The sequence below is a fragment of the Equus asinus genome, chromosome 3 (assembly GCF_041296235.1).
Source record: "Equus asinus isolate D_3611 breed Donkey chromosome 3, EquAss-T2T_v2, whole genome shotgun sequence".
Classification (NCBI taxonomy): domain Eukaryota; kingdom Metazoa; phylum Chordata; class Mammalia; order Perissodactyla; family Equidae; genus Equus; species Equus asinus.
This window is the reverse complement of record NC_091792.1, coordinates 66,607,764-66,635,031: the sequence shown is the minus strand read 5'-3', so window position 1 is coordinate 66,635,031 and position 27,268 is coordinate 66,607,764. Positions and strand designations below refer to the sequence as shown.

The 27,268-nt window shown below is 42.6% G+C and overlaps 1 protein-coding gene across 5 annotated transcripts in view; it reads left to right on the top strand.

Annotated features, from left to right (window-relative positions):
* The window catches only part of DOCK5 (dedicator of cytokinesis 5), a 207,442-nt gene that overhangs the window by 38,167 nt on the left and 142,007 nt on the right, over nt 1-27,268 (top strand). For all 5 annotated transcript variants that reach the window (XM_014830495.3, XM_070505184.1, XM_070505186.1 and 2 more), the window contains one exon: nt 16,908-16,991. In XM_014830495.3, the coding sequence (XP_014685981.2) occupies nt 16,908-16,991 (84 nt within the window). The remainder of the gene's footprint in view (nt 1-16,907; nt 16,992-27,268) is intronic.

Here is a 27,268-nt window from a genome sequence, read left to right as displayed (position 1 = left end):
TATTTTTCCATGCTTTCAAAACATGTTGAATTATTTAACAAAACTGGGATATAATATACATACGTATTACAGCATACTTTTTTTTCCACTTAGGAAAAATTATGGACATCTTATCACTAGCTCTAATTCAATATTCATAGATACGCATACTTCCTTTTTTATATAGGCTCTGTAGTATTTCATGTTAAGGACGTACTGTAATTTATTTAAGCAGTTGCTCTGGTAGATGTATCCACTATTTCTTCATCTCTCACTTTTGTGAATGTGTCAGTTTGCTAGGACTGCCATAACAAAGTACCAAAGACTGGGGGGCTTAAACGACAGAAATTTATTTCTCACAGCTCTGGAGCCTAGAAGTTTGAGATCAAGGTGTCAGCAGGTTTCTTCTGAGGGCTATGAAGGAAGAATTTGTTCCAGGTCTTTCTCCTTGGCTTGTAGATGGCCGTCTTTTTCCTCTGTCTTCATATCATCTTCCCTCTGTGTGTGTCTGTGTTCATATTTTCTCTTCTTATAAGGACATCAGTCATATTGGAAGAGAGCCCATCCTAATGACCTCATTTTAACTTAATCACTCTGGTAAAGATCTTATCTCCAAATGTGGTCAAATTATGAGCTTCTAGGGGTTCATACTTAAATAAGTGATTTGGAGTGTGGGACCAAATTCAGCCATTAATAATGAATAACACCACAGTGATTATTCCTGCACATGTATCTTTGTGTGCATTTCAATAAATATGTCATAGAATAAATTACTGTAAGTGGGATTGCTATGTACATTTACAAAATTCATGTATAAAAAGCGTTGTGAAGCATTTTCTTTTTGTCTCTCTTTGTGCGAGATTGGTAATTTATTCCTTAAAGGTTATGTAGACTTCACCAGTGAGGCTGTCTGTGCAGTGAGTTTTGTTTGGAAGAAAGTTTTAATAATGATTCAATTTCATTAATAGTATGTTCAGATTTTCTATCTGTGTCAATTTTTTTTTTTTGGAGGAAGATTAGCCCTGAGCTAACATCTGCTGCCAGTCCTTCTCTTTTTGCTGAGGAAGCCTGGCCCTGAGCTAACATTCATGCCCATCTTCCTCTACTTTATATGTGGGATGCCTACCACAGCATGGTGTGCCAAGTGGTCCCATGTCCACACCTGGGATCTGAACTGGTGAACCCCGGGCCGCCGAGAAGCGGAATGTGTGAACTTAACCGCTGCACCACCGGGCCAGCCCCTGTATATTTTGGACAATAGTCTTTTATTAGATATGTCTTTTGCCAAGAAGTTTTCCAAGTTTGTGGCTTATCTGCTCATTCTCTTGACAGTGACTTTTACAGACCAAGAGTTTTAAATTTTAATGAAGTCCAGCTTATCAATATTTTTTTCCTGGGTTGTGCTTTTGGTGTTGTATCTAAAAAGTCATCATCAAACCCAGGGTCATCTAGATTTCCTCCTGTGTTATCTTCCAGGTGTTTTATAGTTTTGCATTGTACACTTAGGTCTAAGATCCATTTTGAGTTAATTTTTGTGGAGTGTGACGTCTGTGTCTAAATTCATTCTGTCTGCATGTGGTTGTCTGGTTGTTCCAGTACCAGTTGTTGAAAAGACTGTCATGTCTCTGTTGTGTTGCTGTTACACCTTTGTCAAAGAACAGTTGACTGTATTTGTGTGGGTCTGTTTCTGAGCTCTCTGTTCTGTTTCACTGATCTATGTATCTTTCACCAATACTACACTGTCTTGATTACTGTAGCTTTTTTGAAGTCGGGTAGTGTCAATCCTCCAACTTTGCTCTCCTTCAGAATTGTGCTGGCTGTTCTGGATTTTTTGCCTCTCCATATAATCTTTGCAATCATTTTGTCAATATCCGCAAATTAACTCGCTGGGATTTTGATCAGGATTGCATTGAATGTAGATAGATCAAGTTGGGAAGAACTGACATTTTGACAGTATTGAGCCTTCCTATCCATGAACATGGAATATCTCTCCACTTATATAGTTCTTTTTTGATTTCATTCATCAGCGTTTCGGTGTTTTCCTCATATAGGTCTTGTACGTATTTTGTTGGATTTATACCAAAGTGTTTCCTTTTGGGAGTTGCTAATATGAATGGTATTGTTTTAATTGCAAATTCCATTTGTTCATTGCTGGTATATAGGAAAGTGATTGGCTTTTGTATATTAATCTTGTGTCCTACAACTTTGCTGTATTTGCTTGTTGGTTCCAGGAGTTTGTTTGTTTGTTTTTTTAGATACTTTGGATTTTCTATGTAGGTGATTATGTCATTTGCAAACAAAGACAGTTTTATTTCTTCCCTCCCAATCTATATGCCATTTATATCCTTTTCTTATCTTGTTGCATTAGCTAGGGCTTTCAGTACAGTGTTGAAAAGGAGTGGTGAGAGGGGACATCCTTGACTTGTTTAATGGGAAAACTAGTTTCTCTCCATTCAGTATGCTGCTAACTGTAGGGTTTTTGTAGAAATTTATCAAGTTGAGGAAGTACCCCTTTATTTTTAGATTACTGAGATTTTTTTTTTTTATCATGAATTGATAAATTGGTTCTGGTACCAATTCCAATGTGGGGGAGTGGTTTCCCATACCACCACCAGCAAGCACCAGCTTGGTGTCCTACAGTTCAACTCAGTTCTGATACTATCTACCCGGGGATAGTGTCAGATTCCACAGATTACAGATTCAGTCCTACAGGACTGCCACTCCTCTTCAGATACCAGTTGCAAGCCCAGGCTGTTACCTGAGCTTCTGAGTGACTGGCTGTAAATCAGAGATTCCCACGACCTCCTCCTTGGGTTCGAATAATTTGCTAGAGGGTCTGACAGAACTCAGAGAAACATTTTGCTTACTAGATTACTGATTTATATAAAAGGATATAATTCAGGAACACCCAAATGAAAGAGAAGCGTAGGGCCTGGTATGTGGGAAGGCGCGTAGAGCTTCCTTGCCCTCTCCAGGAGAGCTACTCTCCCAGCATCTATCTCCGCATGCTCACCAACCTGGAAGCTCTCCAGACCCTGTACTTTAGAGATTTTGTGGAGGCTTCATCCTGTAGACATGATCGATCACTATGTTTTCAGCCCTTCTCCCTTTTCAAGAGATTGGAGGGTGAAGCTGAAAATTACAAGCTTCCAACCATGATTTGGTCTTTCCAGGGAGTAGCCCTCATCCAGAAGCCATCCAGGAGCCCACCCGGAGTGGCCTCGTTAGAACAAAAGACACTCCTATCACCCTGCAAATAACAAGAGTTTTAGGATCACTGTGTCAGGAACTGGGGTCAAAGACCAAATATTAGAACAAAGATGCTTCTTGTGCTCTTATCACTTAAGAAATTACAAGGGTTTTAGGAGCTCTGTGCCATAAATGGGGATGAAGAGCAAATTTATTTCTTATTATAAATCATAATATCACAAATGCTTACTGGATTTTGTCAAACGGTTTTTGGCATTTATTAATATGATCATGCCAGTATGCTGTAATTTTTTCCCTTGCTTGTGATTCATTTTCTCTGTCATTTTATGGCCTTTTGTACTATGGGAGTTTAAATTTTTTTCTGACCAAATTTGCAGTCTTTTTTACAGTCTAGCCTGGCCATCAGCTAAGAAAGGCTTTTCTTTTTATAAAGTTATAAATATATTACCCTGTATCCTTTTTTTAGTACTTTTATGATTTTATTTTATTTATTTATTTTTTTGAGGAAGATTAGCCCTGAGCTGACATCTGCCGCCAATCCTCCTCTTTTTACTGAGGAAGACTGGCCCTGAGCTAACATCTATGCCCGTCTTCCTCTACTTTATATGTGGGACGCCTGCCACAGCATGGCTTGATAAGTGGTGGGTAGGTCCGCACCCGGGATCCGAACTGGCGAACCCTGGGCTGCTGAAGTGGAACATGCAAACTTAACCACTGTGCCACCAGGCCAGCCCTCATTTTAGTTTTTGTATTGAATCCCTAATCTGTCTAAAATTTGTTTTCATATGTAGTGTGAAGGCACATCAAACTTATCTTTTTCTCTATCCAGTAAAGCAATTATTTAGGCAATATTTATTGAATAAATTATTCCTACTCCCTCTTGTTTGAATTGGCAGTTTTATCATTTACTACTTTCCTATATTCAAGTCTATTTCTGGATTTTAAAAATTCTTTTCAACTGATCTATTTATTCTGAACAATCACCTTGGTTTCACTACTGTAGCTTTTTAAAAAAATGTGTTGGGACAAGTCTCCCTTTGTTAATTCTGCATTTAAAAAATATTCTTACTTTTTTTCACACATTTCTTCTTCCAGTGAACTTCATTATCATTTATATATCAAACTCTTTAAAAACCCATTGGGATTTTAATTGGAATTTAATTTAGCATCTGTTTTATTTAGAGCTTTGAGATCTTTATTGAGATGTAATAGTATATCTTTTCTTAGGGGAACATGGGATGTTTCTACTTACTTGGGTCTTCTTTGTGTTCTCCAATCTTTTGAACAAAAAGGTTTTGACCCCCAAATTCTAAATTCAGCTGAACTTGAAGGCAGCAGAAGTTCACAGATGCAAGAGCCAAGAAAGAGTGCCACATATATGCTCAACTTAAATGAATGACTTGGAGAGTGTCTTAGTCCATTTGGGCTGCTACAACAGACTGGGTGGCTTGTAAACAGCAGAAATTTATTGCTCACGATTCTGGAGGCTGGAAGTCAGATCAGGGTGCCAGCATGGTTGGGTTCTGGCCCTCTCCCGAGTTGTAGACTTCTATAGTATCCTCTCATGGTGGAAGAGGCGACAGAGCTCTGTGGGTTCTCTTATAAGACACTAATCCTATTCACAAGGATTTCACTGTCATGACTTTGTCACCTCCCAAAGGCCCCACCTACCAATACCATCACCTTTGGGGGCTGGGATTTCAACATAATGAATTTTGGAGAGACACAAGCATTCAGACCATAGTAGAGATTTACTCTAGACAACCTAAGGATCAACCCAAAAAATGTAAGAATGAGGAAATAATGCTATAAAAAGGCTAGTGGTAAATCAGAAACCAATTAGACATAAGAGTACACACGACTAATTGTTTTAAATATAGATACAAAATAGCATCCAAGAGTACTTTTTGAAAAAGTACATAAATAATAATGATCCATTAACTATAATATTATGCAATGAAACTGCCAGATTATGTGAACAACTAGGAAGTGGTTTGAGGAGAGGTCCGAGGATGTGAAAGGGTACTGATTGATTAACGTCTCCTTAAAGGTTTTGATAATTAAGGTAGGTAAGTTCAAGAGGTTCTTTTAAAGTGGTGAAGCAATTGCAAGTAGAATGAAGTTTTCTGTTAAAATGTTTAAAAATCAAGGTATAAATTACATACAGTAAAATTCACCTTTTTTAGTGCCTAGATCTGTGAATTTTGACAAACCCATTCCATGGAATACTTGCATCACTCACAAAATTTTTCCCATACCCCTTTCTAGTCACGCCCCTTCCAACCCCAGCTCTTGGCGCCCATGGGTCTGTCTTCCTCCCGTGTAGTGTGACCTTTTCCAGGCTGCTGCCTACATGGAATCACATGGCGTGTGTGTCCTCTTCGGTTTGGCTTGTGTCACTTAACGGAATGCGTTTGAGAGGCAGTCAATAGTTGTTCCTTTCTGTTGCTGAGTAGAGTTCCGCTGTATGGATGTACCACAGCGTGTTGATTCATTTTTCTTGTTGAAGGGCATTTGAACTTTTTCCAATTTTTGACAAATACAAGTAAAGCCTTTCTATACAGAGAATTACCTTATAGTACCAGAAGGGAAAACAGAAACCAGAATCCCCAGAGCAAGAGAGAGAAAGCAAAACAAACACCAGAAAATAGAAAGCATAAAGTATGATGACGAAAAGGAGATTCAAATATTTCTGACAAAAACAGTATTGTTAAACTTCCCCTTAAATGACAGAGAATTGAGAGGGGGAAAAATGGCTCTCAGCTTAGGCAACTAACTTTACCCCTTTCGTGATTTCTTGAAAGGGCCAAAGAACTATCAAGATAGAGAGAACCCAGACTTGGCCCTGTTTGTTAGGGAGCTGTGCTGTCCATATCCTCCATCCTTGACACGTTTTCACATATCACATGCCCACAAATGCCTCACTCCACACTCACGTCTCCAACCCACCCCCTTGCCCCAGGGGAAATTTTTACAATATCAGAGCATAGTATAGGTAAAGAGAAAACCCAAAGTATAGGAAGAAAAAAACTGTCTGTCTACAGTGGTGTATAGATGGGACCTGTACAGTGTTGTGCCCGTGGGACCTGTAGGGTGGTGTCGGACGGGACCTGACTAAAGGATGCTATCGGGAACACTCTGAGCTCCCTTTTGAGGAGCTTCAGTGAGGGAGAAAAGCTCTTATAATTTATATAAGTAGAAACTAATCTACACAGGTCCTCTTTTGTCTCTGTTGAGCAACCCCCTTCACGAAGGCCAGTGTCAAGAACCTTACGGGCACATGAGCCTCTGGTGTGGGACTCCTCTTTGCATTGAGCCCCAGGAGCGACCTGGGCAGGTCACATCACACAGCAGCGGTGTGTTGGTGAAGCTCTGAATTGCTTGGAAAAGGCCGAGCGTTGTGACCCCTGACGTGGCGAAGCCTTTGAGGGCTGGGAAATTCGGGACAAGCTTTGTTGAGTTGGCCTTTTGTAAGCTTACTTTATGGATAGGATTTGGTCAAATGGAGGAAAGTAGAGAGGGCCATTCGAGCAAGAGGATCACCAAAGAAGACTCAGACAGGATCGAGCTTTGAAAATTCTGAAATCGTATGCATCAGTAGAAAATCGGAAGATTTTTGAGCTGGGGGTAAGACGTTATACGTAGTGTTAAAAAAGTATTGGAGTGACATGGTTATGCAGAATAGTGTTATAATACCAATAACAGCTAGTTTCCCCTGTGGGGAGTGTTTCGTAGAAGTGTTATTTAATCTCCACAATAGCCCTATGACATAATTGTTATTACCTGTCCCATTTTATACGTGGGGAGAGACTGGAGGCAGGGGCATCGGTTAAGACTGGAATGTAGTAATCCAAGTTCAACAGGATGAAGGAAAGACTAAAATGGTGGGAGTGGAGGTGGACAGTAGCAAGGCTAAGATGATTCTGTAGTGTCAAGCCTGAGTCACTCAGAGAATAAAGTCCCCAGTCATCTCACTGAAATAGACCGATCTTTGGTTTTTCTCCTTAACTGTACTATGCTCTGAAACTGTAAAAAATTTCCTCTGGGACGGGGCGTGGGTTGGAGTTGTGAGTGGGGAGTGAGGGGGGTGTGTGTATGTGATATGTGCAACTTGTCATAAAATGTCTTGCTTTTTGGTGTACCTGATTTTGTCCTTCTCTGTTTGTGGTTTACAGTAAGTGGAAGCAGAAGCTGGAACTGTAACACTTTCCATTTGGAGCAAATACAAGTACTGTAGGTCGTGGCTTCCTCACCAATTCATTATATTGAAATAAAATATAACATGCTAGTATGGAGGACCAGGAAATATATTTTCCACTAGTTTTAGAGTGATTTCTATTTTTAAATGCCAGAAAACAAGCAAGCCTAGACTTCTGGTTGGAAAAATATTTTGCTATTAACATTTAGATTGTGTTGTACGCTACGTTGTTATATTTTATGAACGATGTTTTCTTTTCATGAACATTCATGCCTAAAGTATTTTAATGCTTTGGGGATAACTGAAGAGGCATGTTGAATTTGCAAAACTTTTCTGCTCTACCTTTGGTTGTTTTCAAATGTATGTGAAAAGAAGTGTAATTCAGGTGAATTTTTAAAAATGTAAGTGATAATAGTGAAATACAATCTGAAATTTTTAGATTTTTTTCCTTTGTTCTAAAATTAAATCATAGAAATACTGTATTCACCTTTCTTCGGACTGGAGGAAGAAACGAGATTGAACAGACTTTTCCATATTTTGGTCTTTGCGGGTGGGACCAGCACAGCCTTTGGTCTCGGGCTGGTTTAGTCACCCTACTAAGGCGACCGTCGTCTCCGTACTCAGCCCACTGGCGCCGTATGCCAGGGTGTCTCGACTCTGCTGGTGGAGAATGTGAACTGTGCCCAGCCCTGTTTGGGGGGTGGGAATTTCCTCCTGTTCTTTGTTCCGGCGGTTCTTTTCCTTGCCCTTGGAGTTTTCTTCACGTGCGTGCTGACCAGTCACGAGCTGCAGGCTCCTGTGGCCCCCTCCTTGCTGATTATCCGCCCTGCACCTGCTAGCCACCTTGACCTCTCCGAATTCTCTGCTGTCTCCCATCTCAGGGCGACTCTTGGGCTCCGTTTGGGTTTCTCCTCCCTGCACTTTTGCCTGGAGACTCTTTTCAAGCAGTAAGCAGAGGCGATTGCAGACGTAGCTCATCGGCTGCTCTTTTCTCAGCTGTTACCCTTCTGCGTTGCGTGCTGTTCAGTGTCTGAAAACCATTGTGTCGTATATTTCTCCCATTTTTTAGATGTTTAAGACAGAATATTTAAGATGTTTAAGACAGTTCATCTGATCCATGATGTGCTCTCTGGTCCACTATGGCCACAAGTGGGAGTGAAATATGGATTTTTTTTCCGAAAGAAAAGTATTCCAAATTCATACTGACATTTCCAATTCAAATAAATTAGCCCAGACTTATTATGTATGTATGTGTGTGTGTGTGTATATATATGTATATATAAAATATATATATTTGGACTTAATCTTTTCTCTTATGCTAAAAATCTTGGTTCCAAAGACATTACCAATACTCTTTTCATGTTTCTTCTCATTTTATTCTTGCAATAACCTAAGAAGTAGATAAAATGCGAGTTCACAAATGTCACTTTATTGATGAGGAAACTGAAGCCCGAAAAGAATAAATGGCTTGCCTGAGAATCCAGGGTGTTACTTTTTGGCCAAGCTGTGGAAAAGTATCTTCAATGACCGGAGTATAATTTGGGTTCAGCTTGGTCTGTCACTTTTCAGCTTTACACACACACACACACACACACACACACCCGTTGGGCTTCCATTTCTTTATTTACGAAACAAGGAGATTTGAACAAATGGTTTCCCAGATCTCTTCAGCATCTGGCTTTCTCCTCAGCTGTTTGCTCTTCTCAGTCCGCTGTCCTTCCAGCCACATATACATACATTCTGTTTTCTCACTGTGCCCTCGGTGGGACGTGACTTCGGTGTATATAATACTGAAGAAGCTTGTGTTCAGTTCTGAGACCCTCCTGAATGTGAGCCATGGGGCAAGGCTTGTCCTGGAACAGGCCCCAGTTAAGAAGTAAGCCCAGGCCCAAAGCTGCCGCTCTTGTATTTGTATTTTCAGGTTGATGTTTTTAAATTGATGGGTTTTCCAGCCTGGTTGGGGATCATTCCTTTTCTCAGTGAACTGTGTTTGGTCTCAGATTCATGTGCATATGGAGAAAATAGTCACTCACATTTTAACTATCATTTCAAAGTGCTTGTTCTAGATTCCACAGTAATCTATGGCTTTTATCTTCTGATTCTCTATTCCTTAATTATGATTTCAGTTTCTCAGTTAGATGTAGTAATCTTAGATCTGACCATTTTTATCTTCGATCTGTTTAATTTTTATTTAATAAGGATGTATACCAAGAAGAAGTGATAGTAATACCTTATTCAATTGCAGGAAAGTGTTCTGGGCTCGTTAATAAGTTAGTGTTTTTACTTCATCATTCAAACCCTGCCTTAGTTGCTCTCAGATTCTTTTCTTTTTTACTTTTCCTTAACAAGAAGGAGACCAATTGAAAAGAGTAGAAGCTAATAGGACTATAGGCATGAATGCCATTAGAAGGTGTCCCTTCAAAGCTATATCCAGATTGAGGGTACTACAGTGAGTGCACGATTGAGGCATCATTGGTATTCTGAATAACACCTGGGTTCCTCACTTGGCTCACTGCAGAAATGCTTGGAAGGGGCAGCAAGAAAATGGTAAAATACTGAAATATTCCCTGACTCTCATGCTGCTTCTTAGGGGAGCTCTGTACTTAGCTGCCGGCAATAAAATGGCTTTGCTGTCCTTACGGGCACCTGCATGTATTGTCCAACAGCCTTGACCTTGGAAGGACTCTTGAGGCCATCTTGTTCTGTTAGCGCTACCATCCTTCCTGGTTCCCAGTTTGCACCAGTGATCCACTGGTTTATTGGTAAGGGTGGTCAGGTCTATCTTTGAGGATGTGGGTGCCCCCATGCACAAAGTGGGAAGTTGGACAAGGCAGGAAAGGGGAAGGGAGAAAAGGGAAGGTGACTGCCATTTTCTCGTGGCTACCAGGTGTTAGTCATAGTCCTCGGGGCTCTGCATACATTCTTCTTTTGGGCTTCACACAAAACCACATGAAGAATAGACTGTTGCCTCCATTTTTTTAGAGAAGGAAGCTGTGCAGAAAAGCTCCTTGTGTTTGTTGAGCATAGATTTTTTTGTTCTGTAATTTTAAATTCCCTTGTTTTAGCTTTCCTCCTTTAAGTATCTCATGTAAACTTAATTTCATATTAATTTAAATGAGATCGTTTGCAGGTAATCCCTTGATACCAGTGAGGAAATAAACCATAGTGGAGTCTATATCTGTGAAATATCTCTCCCATTAAAGATATGTTTATCGGGGCTGGCCCCGTGGCCGAGTGGTTAAGTTGGCATGCTCTGCTTCGGCGGCCTAGGGTTTCACCAGTTCAGATCCTGGGCACAGACATGGCACTGCTCATGAGGCCATGCTGAGGCAGCGTCCCACATGCCACAACCAGAAGGACCTACAACTAGAATATACAACTATGTACTGGGGGGCTTTGGGGAGGAGAAGAAGAAGAAAAAAAGATATATTTATCTATTCTATCTATAAGTAGATGTAATCTTTAAAATAGAGATCTCTAAAGAATAACCAATAAATTGGTCATTAAATCCTATAAGAGCCTGCCCATGTGGGTGAGCTGTATAGGTCTGTGTCGTCATCTGATGGCCCCTGGGCTGGATAGTTCTGAGGAGAGATGCAGCAGGATGGTCCTCTCATCCTGAAGAGACTAGTTTGGAGCGTGATTGGAATGGTCAGCATAAAACCATAGATTTTTTACGTCATGGGGTCATACCTCCTGTTGAATCTGATTCTCTGTTCCTTGTAGTAGACTGGAAGTAAAGAGCAAAGGAACAAAGTCCACTTGCCTTCTAGGACATCGTTGCATTAAATCCAAAGTGAAAGTCAAAAATGAGGTGTACCTTATTAGTTTTTACAGTTCTGATGGCTAAAGTAGGCAGATCAAGATAATGAAGAAAATGATCACTTTTGGTCATCTTTTTAATATTCAGAATAGTAGACAACTCAAATAGGAACCTCATTCTGTGTTTCCTGGATACAAGATTCTGCCAAACGGCTAATAAGAAATGTCATGTTTTAGTTATTCTTCAGGGGGTTGTAATTTGAGGGTTCAGGAAAGAACCTAATTTATTAGAAAGGTTAAATACTAGTAATCCACAGACTTTTCATCATCAGGACTGATCCTCGTTTCAGGGCCTATAAGTCTATTCTGTTGGTTTCTTGTTGCATAATCCTGAGACCTCAAATTTCTTTTCTTTTTTCCTCTCTCAGATAAGGCTGGTTTAAAAGAAAAGGCCAAATCAAAGATTTGGTAAAATGCAAACTATTTTACGTTTGTAGACATACTGTCTTGTCGACTTGGCTCTGCAAAATTACACTTTCGTGATGTAAACAGTCAGCTGCTTAGGAAGAATTCCAGCAATTCGTCTTTCCCAACCTTGCACGCAGCAGCCAGCAAGGCGATTTATAGACAGCAACTCCCTGTTCTTGTTTAATTTCCTCAGACAAAACAAGAGATTGTGGTGGTGCCTGCTAGTTCAAAATGGTACAACTTGTTTCTCTTGCCTCTTGTCATCACCTCATGAATCAGAGGATGTGGGAGGCACAGGGACCCTTACAGTCATCTGGTCCAGTGCCTGGTTTACAGATGGGAAACTGAGGCCCGTACTGAGTAACTCATTCAAGGTTGTGCTTGTGTAGGTGAGAGAGTTGAGTGTTCAATTCTGTTTGTGTAAGCCTGAGGATTTCCTTTGTTTCCGCTTTCTCTGTCTGCCTCTATAATGGTTATTCACATTCTGGGAAGAAAATGTGATCCGCTGAGTGTATGAGTTGTATGCCCGTCCTTGAAATGGCAGCAGGCTAGCAGACAATGTGACCACCAGTCACTAATTTGTATGATAAAGCTTGGTTTTGGAAGTTGGATTTTCGCTTCCTGAGACAAATCTAAGGTAGACAGCACGTTGACAGTCTGTCAGGCTCTTCTCCTGGTTTCCAAGCTGTTCCAGGGCGTACCCTGGTGGACCAGCCTGGTAAAATGTGGTGGATCGTCACAGGAGCAGCGTTAGGACAGTTTGTAAAGCTGGGTTACTTGGGGCGGGGCATTTTCCCCTCTGAGTCTCAGTTTCCTCATTAAATAATCTGGTACTTGGCATCCACTCCATACGTATTATATATGGAAGTGAAACCATAAAATACAACAGGAATGAGGTGTATAAAGGAGAGGGAGGGAGGGAAGGCATCGTTCTCAAATGCGTAGTTGGAATGAGGAGATGACAGCTATAACTGATTGGGAGTCTTGTTGCCCAAAGACATGAAACAGCTAGTACCAATGTCCTCTAACCCGTGACTTTTCAGTCCAGTGAGAGGCGTCGTTGAAGGGATGTGCATCCCATGTGAATCTTTGAAAGCTTGGGTTGGAAAGGCAGGTTCTCTCCTGTGTAAAAAGCAAAAACTGGCAGGAGAAGTGATTTTCATATCCCTTTCTTGAGTGGTGGGAAACCTCAGCTGCTGCTTCTGAGGAAAGGAGAAGACTCTTGGAGTTTGGGGAAGAAGTGGTGAATAACTGAATTGATTGGTGGATTTTATAAAAGTCACTGTTGTGCCTTGAGCACCTTCTTGGGGTCTAATCCAGTGCCTTGAAATGTGAAAGACACAAAAGTAATGTGTAACCAGGTCCCTCTTCATGAGGGGTTTACCTTCTGATTGGTGACAGATGATAACACAAGATCGTCTGTGATTAATAACGTAAACTGTGTTGGAAGGAAAAGTTGTGGACAAGAGAGAAGAAAGAGACCCATGCAGGCTAGTAGGGAGTCAGTAGTCGTTTCATTTGTCGAATTGAATTGTGAACGTGAGTTTGGATTCTTATGAAGAAAAAGAGAAGCCGTTGTTCCAGGCAGGATAAATCGTGGGTGAGCGCAGAATTTAGGGGAGAATACAAGCCTTGACTGGAGCAGAGGGTAGAGTTTGGCAGATAATGGAATCGAACGTGGATAATTAAGGCCAGAATAATTTTTGGAGAACTTTGATTCTCAGGCTTAGGAATCTAGGATTTAAGGAAACATGTTGGGTTTATGGGGTGTGTGTGTGTGTGTGCGTGTATTTATAACAGTCCTTGGTAGGTGTTTGTGCTTGGAGCTACCACTGCCAGGTGCTGCCTTTTAGAGCTTCTGCTTACTTTCCTGATGACTAAGAATGAGGAAGAGATGAAGCTTGGTCAATGCACAACACATTGTGACACAGCAACCTCACTACTTCCTGTTTCGATCTGAGAGCAGGTTGATTCCCTTCAAAAAGAGAGGCCGCTTGAAAAAGATGTGGCTGGAGGTGCACTCCTTCCATTCCCTGATAGATTGACTGTGATGTAAGGAAGAGTCTCAGGTCAAGCTGCAGATACAGGATGCATTGCAGGCTCAGGAAAGAGCAGTAAGGACCCACAAGTGGCGATGACAGGGACACTTTTCTTCCCTTTTTGATGACCTTGTGGGATCTGGCAGATGGATTGAGGGACCATCCTCATGTGCTCAACAGAGCTGCAGAAGCAGGGAACATCGTGGGTTCCCTGGGTCATTGGGTAAATGGATAGAACTGAATCTTTAAGGTGGGTCTTTTTTCGTGGAAGGATGCAGATCACTCCTCAAGAGGGTGAGGGCAGGAAATAAATCTACTTTTTTAAAAAACAGCTTCATTGAAGTCTAATTTACATTCACAAAATCCACCCATTTTAAGGATATAGTTCAATGAGTTTTAGTAAATCTGCAGAGCTGTGGAACCATCACCACAATCTGGTTTTTAGATGTTTCCATCTCCCCAAAAATCTCCCTGGGGCCTACTGTGCTCGGTCACCTTTCTCACCCCCTAGCCCTAGGCAACGAATAATCTGCTGTACTGTCTTTGATAGATTTGCCTATTCTGGACATTGTAAATGGAAGTCTATGTCGATGAAAATAATCCATAACCAATCTATAAATGAAAATTTGGGTGAGCTTATTCTGAGCCAAAGTGTGAGGACCATGGCCCTGGGCCTTCCTTCCCGAAGGAAGGAAGGGCACCAAAGAAGTGGGATATACAGAGTGGTAATATACCTTCAAAGAGGATGTTTCACGTATGATTGAAATGTCCCTTTTACAATAGTCATGAGACTACTCTGTTGGCACAGCACTTGATGGACACAGCAGGTAGTAGGTCTGCTGTCTTGGTGGACACAGCAGTGTGGCAGTTCTGTTGTCTCGAGCTGGGTGGTCACAGGAGAGCACAGCATCAGTTCCTAGCCTAGGGAGAGATGCTTATCCCTATGGAATTGTCAGTGTCGGGGGAAGTTGCACCTTTATGTTGAGGGCATTGTTCTTGCCATGGCAAATGTTTAAAGCAGATATACAATGCATGCTCAATGGCCATGTCAGGCCCTTTTGAAAAAACAAAGTCAGGCTGAATTAGGTTTACACCAAATGGCTTCCTTATATGCTCCAACATATCCTATTGCTCGCCATTTCTGTTTGTCACCTAAGATGTGCTTTTCCCATATGGCTTTCATTTAGCATCATATATATTTTTTTAAATTTATTTTTTATTTTTATTTTTTTTTTAAAGATTTTAATTTTTTCCTTTTTCTCCCCAAAGCCACCCAGTAATAGTTGTATATTCTTCGTTGTGGGTCCTTCTAGTTGTGGCATGTGGGACGCTGCCTCAGCGTGGTTTGATGAGCAGTGCCATGTCCGTGCCCAGGATTTGAACCAACGAAACACTGGGCCGCCTGCAGCGGAGCGCGTGAACTTAACTACTCGGCCATGGGGCCAGCCCCAGCAGCATCGTATTTTTGAAGTTCATCCATGCAGTAGCATGTGTTAATACTGTGTTCCTTTTTATTGCTGAGTAATATCCTGTTGTGTGGATATACCATATTTTATTCATTCATTCATCAGTTGATGAATTGTTGCCAGTTTTTGGCCATTGTGAATAATGCTGCCATATTGGTTTCCTATGGCTTTGGTTACAAATTACCTCAAACTTGGTGCCTTAAAACAACAGAAACTTCTTTCACAATTCTGAAGACTAGAAGTCTGAAGTCAAGGTGTTGACAGGCTGTGCTCCTTCTAGAGGCTCTAGGGAAGGTCCCGTTCCTTGCCTGTTCTAGCTCCTGGTGGCTGTGGCAATCCTTGACTTGAGGTCATATTACATCATTGTCTGCCTCCATCTTCACATTGGCTTCTCTTCTCTAAGTCTGTTGAAACTCCCTCTGGCTCTCTCTTATCAGGATACATGTGATTCTATTTAGAGCCCACCCTGATAATCCAGAAAAAACTCCTCCTGTCAAGATCCTTAACTTATGGAAATTTTTTGCCACATAAGGTAACATTCACAAGTTCCAGAAATTTGATGGTAATCTTTTAGGGGACTATTTTTCTGCCTACCACAGCAGCTGTGAATAAAGTTTTTGTGTAGGTGTGTTTTCATTTCTCTTTGTAGATAACTGGGAGTGGAATTGCTGGGTTGTATTGTAAATTCATTTTTAACTTTTTAAGAAACTGCGAAACTTTTCTGAAGAAGCTGTATCTTTATATTTTACATTCCCACCAGCAATGTATGAGAGTTCCAGTTTCTCCACATTGTTGCCAATTGTCTGCCTTTTAAAAATTACAACCTTTCTAGGGGGTGTGAAGTGGTATCTCACTGTGGTTTTAATTTGCATTTCCCTGATGACAGTGGTGTTGAACATCTTTTCATGTGCTATTAGCCATCATATATGATTCTTGGTGAAATGTCTAGTCAGAGCTCTTGCCTATCTTCACATTGGGTTATTTATAGTCTTCTTCCTTGTGAGTTATGAGAGTTTAGTCTACTGTTTTTCACCATGTGGCCCAGTCATTGCCAGTCCGAAGGACTGTGGAGATTGAGATCACCTTGATGAGGAAGTGCTGGGACAACCCAGTTCCCCAGCGTGCTGAGAACTGGGGCAAAGCGGCCATCTCTATTGCACCCTGTGTCAGTCTGTTACTGTGTCAGCCTGTTACTGTGTCAGCCTGTTACTGGAGGTTAGATGGGACTCACCAGTGGGACCCTTTGGCTACCAATTACTGTATCAGGGAAATGGAGAGATGGCTTGTCCTATGACTTTGAGATCATAAGCTCAGTGGTGGGGTAGGCTGGCTGTTGTCTGATGAACAAGGGGACCGACCAACAGACCCCCACAGTATATTCTCATTGTAGCCTGTTTTTTTCTTTCATAAAGCTTATCATAGTTTTAATTAAGTAGTTGTTTCTGTAATATGTTGAATATCTTTCTTCCCCTCCTAGACTATAAAAATTGCCGGGACAGGGACCAAGTGTGTGTGTTTCGTCACTCGGTTACCAGTCTCTAACACAGTATGTGGTACCTAGTAGGCAACCAACCAGTGTTTGTTGGATGGAGGAAAGACTGTAAAATACCAGTAATAGGGGTCCAGGAGAATATGCTCTGCATTATAGTGGGTGATTCGCATGAAATCATTAAACAGAGGGTTATTTGTTGAATAAGTGATTCACTAACCACTGAATGTGCTATTTAGTGACTTGTATTTTCCCTGCCACTGATGCCATTTCCCCCTTTTATTTCTCATTTCCAGCGATCTATAACTATAATGCCTCTCAAGATGTGGAGCTCTCCTTGCAGATTGGAGACACAGTTCACATCCTGGAGATGTATGAGGGTAAGTCTGGTTGGCCGTCTGCCAGACGGGGGGGGAAGGGAAAACAGTGGAACTGACTTATTAATAAGGCCCTCAGAGCAAACATTGGCGTGCTTCACTTACTTCCTGAAGGGGTGCTGGGAAAATCCAGGAAGTACTCAGGTTGTACAGTCTCATACGGAGGGTGACTTCAGAACAGCCAGCTGAACACATGAGTGCACACATGCCCAGGCACCACAATCACTGTTGGTGAGTATGTTGTGCCCAACCACTGGAGGCAGAAGGATCCGACGCAGTGCTGTGGAGCAGACACGTGGACACTGGGCTGCTGGTGGCTCGAAGGAAGCACTGCTGATTAAGTGTTTTTTTCTACTCAGCACTAAATGTTGCCAGATTGGGGGAGAAATGAGGGAGAGACTGACTGGTGTTGCTGAGATTCTTTCAGAGAATTAGGTCAGCACTGCAGCAGGTCCAGAAAGCCTACTAGTGTCCTTCCTGCAACTAGGTCAGGCTAGGGAGGTGGTTCCAGTTAACCTGTAAATGGGCTGTGGGGCGCTACTCAGGACTCCTAGTTTTTCTGAAAAGCACAGGTCATGTCTGCACCCACCCCACCCCACCCCGCCTCAGGCTTCCAGCTCCAGCTCCAGCTCTCTGAATCCTAGCAGGACTCCTCCACATTCCATGGTTCTAATCCAAACTCCCAGAGCACAACAGGCCACTGAAGTTGAGAATCAAAGCAAAGAACTACCTTTAGGGCCCATTTACTCTCTCTGAAGGTTGGGATAGGAATGTGGTGGGAAGCTAGGCAGATTTTTCTCATAGAGAGAGGCTTGTTAGAACAAGAACTCGGGATTTGCAGGGTCCAGCCACACTTACAAATGCTTATGATGGTGGAATGGCAAAGGTGGTCATCTGGAATCCAGCACAGCTTCCTAGGACAAGACAGGGAGACATAAGATGGGGAAGTGGAGTTGCGAAGCCAGGAGGAAAGGAAGCAGGGTTTGGTTATAGAAAAGGTAAGTCATCTGCCTGATTACACAGAAGACTCTGCCATTACTGCTGCCTCCCTTCAGTGGTAGGCAGAGGGCCGGGGTTTTGTATTATCTTTCTCCCTTCCATACAACTCAGAGTGTAATCGTGCAGCTCCCAGGGGCAGAGAAAAAGGAGGGAGGGCTGTGTGGACTTTTCCCACTCTATTCTCTCTCCTCTGCTTTCGTACTCTCCATCTCAGGTCCAGCCAAACATCGATTCCATGGCATCCTCAAGTCACCAAGTCACTAGGGACAGTCTGCTTATCTTCTCAAGACTCCTTTGCATATTGACACAATAGTCCCCTCAGCCTTACTAAATCATACCTCTTTGTCAGGGGCCAGATTAATTCACTCTTAATTAGTCTCTATGGACACATATTTTTCCATTGTACAGCTAAAAGGCGTATGTTCAGTTTTTGTAGCTCTTCCATGTGGGCTTGAAAAGAATACATTTTAGGATCCTTGGGTGCAAAGTTCTATAGATGAAAATTAGATTCTGATTTTTCTCATTTTTTTCAAATTTGCTGTATGCTAACTTTTTTCTGCTGTTTTGTTACTGAGAAAACTATGTTAAATCTTCCACCATGATTGCAGTTTGTCTGTGTCTCTGCACAGTGATGTCAGTGTCTTGCTTTATGTACTCTCAGACTTCTTTTTAGGTGCATACAATTTTAGAATTGTTCTATTAAACAATTCCAACTTGTAATCCCTGTTTATTAAACCATTTATCTGTATCTTTATCAGTAGTAATGCTTTTTGCCTTAGTTTATTTTGTCTGAAATTAGCGCCAACTCATTGGCAGTCCAGGGCCCCAGTTTTTGTTCTCCTGGCCCCACAAGGCCATCAGAAATGTTTCTCAGCTTCTCAGCCATTCAGGAACCTTTTCTTAATTCAGCAGATGCCTCAAGAGGAAAGCAAAGCCAAATGCTGACCTCATCTCTCTAAGTTTTGGTCTTTTTCAGATCTTGACCTGGCAGTTCTTCACCTTACCATGTTAGCTCTTAAGTGTGTGTGTGTGTGTGTTTGTGTGTCTGTGTGTTGTGTTGTCAGGCTTTTCTAATTGTCCTGCAGCGTGTAGCAGGGAAGAGTGCAGAGTTTATCTGAAATAAAGTAGATGATGTCTTTCAAAGTACGTTTTCAAAATGCTTTTTTACTTTTTATGTGACCCCAACATATTTTTTGAAATAGCTAATTGAAGCGCTTTGTCTCATAGGATTCATATTAATGGAAATTTTAAGTGTGCATACTATTTATACTTTACTGAGTATTCTCCCAGTTGACCAGTGATCACTCCTAAAGGTAGCACTCCTGTGGACCAAGCAAAGGTGGTCACTGAGCCTGGTGGAGTATAAATATAAACACAGACACACAAGCACATCCATTTCAAATACCTTCCAGAGCATGAATCCAAAAGCCACAGTGCTCCTAGGGTATTGCAACTCACCCGGAATGCTGGCCCAGCTGATAGACAATCATACAAAACACTGTTACTTTATCAATGCTGCACCTTGAATATGGTGATCTTGCGCATAGTCCTGACAGCAGGAAGCTGATTTTCTTGTTAATTGCTGCCATAAAATACTTGGTATGCCAGCCATGGAATTCTTTTATCTCAGAGAAGGAAGTCAGTGCCCATTCTGTAAAAGTGGGTGTGTGCCAAGGTGTGAATGGGCAGATTTAGACCATCAGCTTACTGAGTTCATTAACCATTAACCGCCGGATGACGTGTCAGCATTACAGAGATTATTATGCTGAATTATGTTTTTAAGTAGTGTTTATTTGATCGGGTTAATTTTTTTAATAGTACCCGCCTTGCCAGATGCAGTGATAGGTTCTTATATCTGCTAAGTACTTAGAGTTCTTGGCTGAGTTCTCAAATTCCTTTATTATTTTCGGCAGTTCAGGACTAAGCGAGGGCAGGAGTGCTGTGAAACATTGAACACGATGGAAATGCTGAGTAATAGCTTGTGTGCTCTCCCTCCTCCCCCATCTCCTCTTTCCTTTAAAAAAAATAAACAAAGTGGAAACACCGACAGGTTTGCCAGATGGAATTTAAGGGCAATGCTGGCACCCTGTCATGGTCCCGGGGCTTTGTGTCTGTGGCTTCTGGTCAGATCTGACCCCCGGGCTCCCCACCTGCACAGTGCCCCGCCCCACCTTTGAGATTTGCATACCAGACCCATGCGTCCTTTTCCGGTGTGGACATGAGTCCACCTTTCTGGAACCCAGACACGAAAAATTCTTTTCTGCCCTTTTCTGCCCACGGCAGAATACCACTTAGGGCTCTCCTCTGGCTGTTTCCTGCCCTGTGGTTGAATGAATAATTACGAAAGTGATAACTCTTTGAAGGCAGAGCAGAGCCTGCTCTCTTTTTGTCTGCAGGGCCCGTGCCTAGCGTAGCCCCTGGCATACAGGAGGTGCTCAGCAAAAGTCTGTTGAATGAGGGAAGATAAAATAGAAGACTAGGGCAAGCCTGTTAGAGTAAGGCAAGCGAGTGTGGAGAGTAAGGGGGGGTGGGGTCACCTCCACGAAACCCCCGATATTACAGGGTTGCACTGCTTGTCTGCTCTCCTGAGGGAAATACAGGGGGCTCCAACATGTCCCTGCCCTGTGTAGACTGCGGAAGGAGTTACTGCAGGAGCTTTTTTTTTTTTTAATACCAGCTTTATTGAGATATATTTCAAATACCATACAATTGACCCATTTAAAGTCTACAATTCAGTGATTATTTACAAAGTACACCATTCACAGGGTTGGGCAATCATCATCACTGTCTACTTTCAGAACATTTTCATTATTCCTAAAAGAAACCCTGTACCCATTAGTGGTCATTACCCCCCAGCTCCAGGCAACCACCAACCTAACTTCTGTCTCTACAGATTTGCCTATTCTGGACATATCATGTAGTATGTGATCCTTTGTGACTGACTTCTACTTAGCATAATGTTTTTGAGGCTCATCCGTATTGTAGCTGTGTCAGTACTTACATGTTTGTATTGCTGAATAATATTCATTGTATGCATGTATCACATTTTGTTTATCCATTCATCGGTTAATGGACATTTGGGTTGCTTATACTTGTCAACTGTTGTAAATAGTGCTGCTATCAACATTGGTGTACGTGTTTTTGGGTAGACGTATGTTTTCATTTCTCTTGGGTATATGCCTGGGAGTGGAACTGCTGGGTCATGTGGGAACTCTGGTTTAACTCTTTGGGGACCTACCAGACTGATGGCTTGAATTTTTGGCTTCAGAATAGGAGACCATCACCCACAGAGAGGGCTTCTTTCCCTCATCCCTTATCACCAGTTTCTTTCTGTGACCTTGCCCCTGATCTTCATTTGCTATTAAAAATGAGGGAAGGGAGTAGAATTGATGGAGAAGCTATATCCTGCTCTTCTTTTATAGGCCCCCAAGAATTATTTGCCTCCAGAGACTTTTTCAGGGACCACATCCTCAAGGACTGAAGCAAACGTCCTTGCCTTTCTTCAGCTTTGGCACTGGCCTACCCATAGTCATTGCCAGGTCTTTGCTTCTTTAACCAGACAAGGGAATTAGCAACAGATGGAGACAACTGTTCTCCATCTTGAGTGTTCTTTCCCACCCTAGATCCATGGGCATGGCTGAAAAGGAGATCCAGTTGTGGTCATTTATTCACTCAACAGTACTTGCTTAGCAAATTTTATGCTCTTATTATGTGTCAAGTACATTTATCGAGCACGAAAGATGTTCTATGCACTGAAGTCAACGGAGTGACAAAGCAGCAAGGTTCCTGCTCTCATAGGGTTTTCATTCAAGGAGTAGACAAAAACAAGTGAACAAAGTAAGTAAACAGAAAAAGCTCAGATACTTATAAGAGCTATGGGCAGAAAAGAGCAGAGGTTGTTGAGAGAGTTGGGGCGGGGGAGGGAGACGGACGGCCGTAGATTAGATAGTTTGTCCCTCTCTGGGTTAACCGTCCCTGGGCAGGACACTTAAACTCTCTTCGTGTCTGGGTCATTTCATCTAAAATCGGGTCACTTCTGAATTGAAAGTGATGAAAGGAAAGTGCTTTGAACAGTAAGGTTTCAGCATCCCTGCTACCGTGAGGCTCTCCTCTCCTGTGATTAACCAGATTCCAGTCACAGGTGATTGCACGGCAGGGTCTGTTCCACCAAGGGGTACTGGTTTCCTGCCTTTGATTCATAGCCATTGGTTAGCTCATTTTCAGCTCATAAACCACTCACAAGCTCAAGAGAGGGTGGCTGGTATTAACGGTGATTTCTGGGGTAAACATAACACAATTGGCCCCCGTTGGAAATAACAAAATGAGATAATGTCTCAAAGGCGTTCCAAGCTCTGCAGAGGCAGGCACAGCGTAGCGTTTTGTATTACTTCAGTATAATTTGTAAAGACCCAAAGGATTGCACGAACAGTCGAATTGGAACCAGAGGAAGTTGGCAATCCTGAAAAGTTGAAAGAAATAAAAAGAAGCATTTGTGCATGTATATAGAGGAGCCTCCAACATCTCTGTGTTATTTCTTCTGTGTAGAATAAGACCAGTTTTAAAATGCACCTTAATCAAGAAATTCACTCCCTTATAATATGAAAAGAAATAAAAAATGGATTATGACTTGAGTTGTACATGTTTTGAATCTCATCTTTATAAAGCGGGCTTTTTTGAGTAAGAATAGAGGGCAGTATTATGACGGGTAGGTAAAGTTACGTGGCACTGAATTTTGGCTCCATAGCTGACAAAAATTTCTAACAGAGACATAAAAAAGAGAGTGCGTTTGAAGATTTTTTTCAAAGCAGAGGGTTAATAAGCATCTTTCTGAGGTGAGGTAATAGAAACCCTGCATTGGACTATATGATACAGTAAGGTCGTGTCGGACTCTTTCAGAGCATCCGATTCGAGAAGATGGAGTGTCACATCGGCCTATCCTGTGTAATAATTAGTCAGCTTGGTACCTTGACATCCCTTTATTGTTTCTCTTTTCTATTCATTTCCTTCTCTATTTGGTCAACCACGCCCAATGGTCATAAGACGAGTGAGAGACAAAGAAAATCAAAATTGATTTTTAAAAATCAGTTATTAACAGAATGTGTAAAAGTTGACTGGGTATATGCTGAAATAAGGCATTTGATGTATTCGTGACTTTCATTTACTTTCGTTACCCAATTAGTCGAGATAATCAAAAGTTTATTGTAATTCAGAACTCACCATGTTGTAGTTATAAAAACAGGGCCTTTCACAAACGTCAGAGGCAGGGAGCCCAACAGCTTGGATTTTATGACAAGGACTGCGTGCGAACATTATGGCACTAGTCTTGAAAGCAGATTAGGCCATGTGGCATTTTGTTGAGAGTGCCGGTCACTTCCCACATCTCTTTGACCTTTACCTTAAGTACAGTTTGTCAGCTATCACTGCTGGGCACAGATGTTCCTGAGATGTGTTTTTCAAAAGATGTGTGTAGCAGTAGGAGTGTGCTGACAAGAAAAACTAATTAAAAAGTAGAGCTGGTGAGGGGCCGGCCCCGTGGCCGAGTGGTTAAGTTCGCACACTTCTCTTCAGCGGCCCAGGGTTCAGATCCTGGGTGCGGACATGGCACCGCTCAGTAGGCCACGATGAGGTGGTGTCCCACATGCCACAACTAGAAGGACCCATAACTAAAATACACAACTATGTACTGGGGGCATTTGGGAAGGAAAAAAAGCAGGAAAAAAAAAAAGTAGAGCTGGTGAAAATTCACATCTCAGATGTAATCTTATCAAAAAGAATATGACTTCTCTTGTTTTTCTTTTGAGATACGTTTGAACTTCCTTCTGTAAAATTTATGTTATTTGCCTATGGGCGTATATGAGATCTTCTAGGTTAGGGATCAGAACCCTACCTGAGTGGTGCCTTCATTCAGTTACTTCGTCATGAACTGCTACTTGCAGTCGGCCCATTTGGGCAGCTGCCCATGCACCTAAAGCAAAGATGTTTTGGGGAATGCTCTGGAGGAATGTTCTCATGCACCTTTGGTGTCCCATAAGTTTTGATCTCCAAGGGATCTTGGTGGGATCAAGGGGTCGAGAAGGGGACAAAGTAGTGGGCAAGCTCCTTCCATCCCATGTACATACATGCCCACTCATGGCCAATTTCACACCTCTGATGGCGGGGCCATTCACATTATTTCGTGTGTCACTTTTATCAAAAATGCCTTAGGCATCTTATTCCCATTGTGAAACATGATGCCACTGTGGCGCTGGGTAGGACTCAGATAAGGATTAGTGTGAGGAGAAAGTCCTAGAGGAAAGTTCAAAATTGATTGAGGGCAAATAGGAAAAAGATATTTCTCCTTTTGCTTATATCTGGAGAGAGAAGGTTATATGATGTATGCCTCTGCTTTGCTCATAGTAATAGAAGAGTTAACGATCTTTAAAAGCATAGAGGGAGACATATGCCTCATAAATATTAACTCTGTGCTCGAGTGCCCCCATCTTATTCAACCCACGGAGGCAAATCGTGCCACAGAAAGCGTCACACGAACAGAAAACATGCTGCCTGAAAAACTCGTGTGCTGCAGATGAGTCTTACAAGCCCGTGAGAACGACGGTCCTTTTGCTTGCCTCTCCTCCAGTTGGAACTCAGACTACAAAGAGATGTGGACAGGGCAAGACAGGAAAGACTTCTTGTTAAACAAAGAGTCTTAGTCTAACCCTTATATTCTGTGTATGTGTCCCCAAAACTTGTCATCTGAACAAGAATGTTAAAGGTGTATGCATTTGAATTTGACAATAGGAATATAAGGTTTTAAACAACTATGTCTAGCAATTTTGTCCATCCTCTCATTGGCAGGAACAATTAACACTAAATTCCTAACCTTGAACGCTTGCTTAGTTTTCACCATGCAAGTTTAAGAATCTGATATTGTAGTTGGACTTGAAGAAATGGGAGGGGTTTGGAGGAAGAATTTTTTTTAATTAGTCTTATAGTCAGATTCATTGAGCACTGAATGTTACGTCAGGCCTCAGAATAACCTATTTTGGTCGCCCTTGAGTCCATTTTGGCTGCATTCAGTCCTCCTCAGGCCCTGGGTCATCCAGCACCACGTTTCTCCATTATTCTAGCCGCTGTCATGTGGTTTTCCTATCACCCAAGTTGTTTCTTCTACTTCTTCTTCTTCTCTTTCCCTTAAAGTCATCTTTTATAACATTTCTTGGCGCAGGAAATTTATTCTGTCAGACAATAAAAGTACATCTTCTGGAGCTCTGGAGCGAAGCCTCCTCCCAGCGTGGCATTCTGGCTGCTCATGTCTATACTTCAGCTTTCTTCATTGTCAGTAATTTAAGAACAATTCAGAGAGGTTCTGCTCCTTTTTCCGGGGAGCATAGACACATGCTTCAGAAAACAAATGCAAGAGAATTCCAAATAGAGTCTCCTTCTGTTGTCAGCATGGGAATCAGTTGATGGCCCTGAGAGAAGGAGCATTGTGGATTGGATTGTGGCATTGAGTACCCTCGGTTTCAGATATTTCTGGCATTCTACACGCCGCTCTGTGCCAGGCGTTGAGCTAGGCTTTGATAGACTCAGCTCAGTTCTTACAATCCTGGGAGATCAGCGTTACTAATGCTAGTTTAATGAACATGAGAGTCAGGGGTGAGAAACTGGAAGACGTTCACAAATGGTAGAGCTGATTCCCTTCATGAATCCAAGGAGAGCATTCTTTCCACAACCCAAGGCCTTTGAGGAAGTGACACTTCTACTTTGGACGTAACGTACAATTTTCCAAAGGAAGTGAGGCTCTTTCTCTTTTCAAATAGTTGTGAGACAAGTTTCCCACACCCCAGATGTGTCTGTGTTGGGGGGGCTCTTTCTAAACTTGCTTCCCTCCCTGGCTCTTCCACCCAAACTCTGCTCTGGCCCGGAGGCTCCCCGCTGCTCCTGAGCACACGGTGTGCTTGGGCCCACTTCACCCCAGCGCCCGCTGCCTCGTCTGCCCTCCACACCACGCCTGCCGCCCGTTTTCAACGGCTGACTCGCTCTGAGCAGGTAGGCACGTCTGTTCTCGGGGAGTGTGGCAGAATCATCCCCCACCCAGAGAGACTGGCGCCCCTCCTGCTTCCCACACACTCCGGGGAAGAATTGCTGAGGCAGAGGGCCACCATTCCTGATGGTTTGTGCAACCGCCTGAGGTGTGGCAGGTGGGCCAGGAAGGGAACATAAGCAGAGAGGTCTCTGGAGGGGTCTCCGACTTCCCTGCGTATAACAGGCTCTCCCTCCCTGTGTGTCTGTGGCAGTGAATGTACAGCTCATGTCCCCGGTGGTCCCTCCTGCCTGTGGGTGTTGAACCCAGCCTTTGGCTGTGACACTCTCGGGAGGTCCCATGTGCTTTGTATTCTCGCTCTTGCTTCTTGTCTTTTGCCACTAGGCCTCTTATGCTGGCGCTGCTACTGGGCTCCACCTCCTCTTCTGACACTGCTGATCTGTCATGCCCCTCACAGCATCTCACCCCTGACTGTCTGGGTCCTCAAAGTGGGGCCCCGTGGTTCACGTTTAGAGTCCGAAAGTATAGCCTTGCTCTTTCATTTTTAGGAGGCATTCCATTGAGGAACTTGAAGCAAGTTTCTTAGTGACCGAGTGGGTCTCAGGGACAGTGCAGAGTGTCACATTGGAGTGCGTTCCTCACTTCACCTGACTTGTTGTCTGAGCTAAGGCACACGTATTTCCAGCACCTCTGCACGCTATTAGTTTCCTATCTTATGGGGGCCTCCTCTGCCCCTTCAGAAGTCAAGGCAGCCTTTATCTCTCCTCTAATCTCCATGTCCTTCTCAGGAAGCTTAGGTGGTTTCATGAAAAGAGCAGCCTGCACTGAAATTCCAGAAATCCTGGCAAGCTGGACATGCAGGTTTGTGTCTTCCTCTCACCTGTGTCTCTCTGTTCCACTAGCAAGCAGATTAGAAAGTCTTTGAGATCAGGGGTTGGGGTTTATTATACTCTCAGACTCCCACAGAGCCTAGCAGAGTGCTTTATAAAAGTGGGCCTCTTGAAATATATCTTGCTTGGTTAATTGATTCCTCACTCACAACCCTCACCCCTTTTTCATCCATCCTGCAACTTGGTGCTGATGGTAACAAAACCAGTAGAAGAATTGAGTCGCAGCAAATTCATTGCTACCACTGATAAAACTGTGTGCTGCATCTTATCATTTCAGCTTCCTTGAGCTGGTTGGGTAAGTTAGAGAAACGCAGCACCGGAGAGGGAAATTAGAGCCAATAGCAAGAAGGACTAACTGCTGGCAG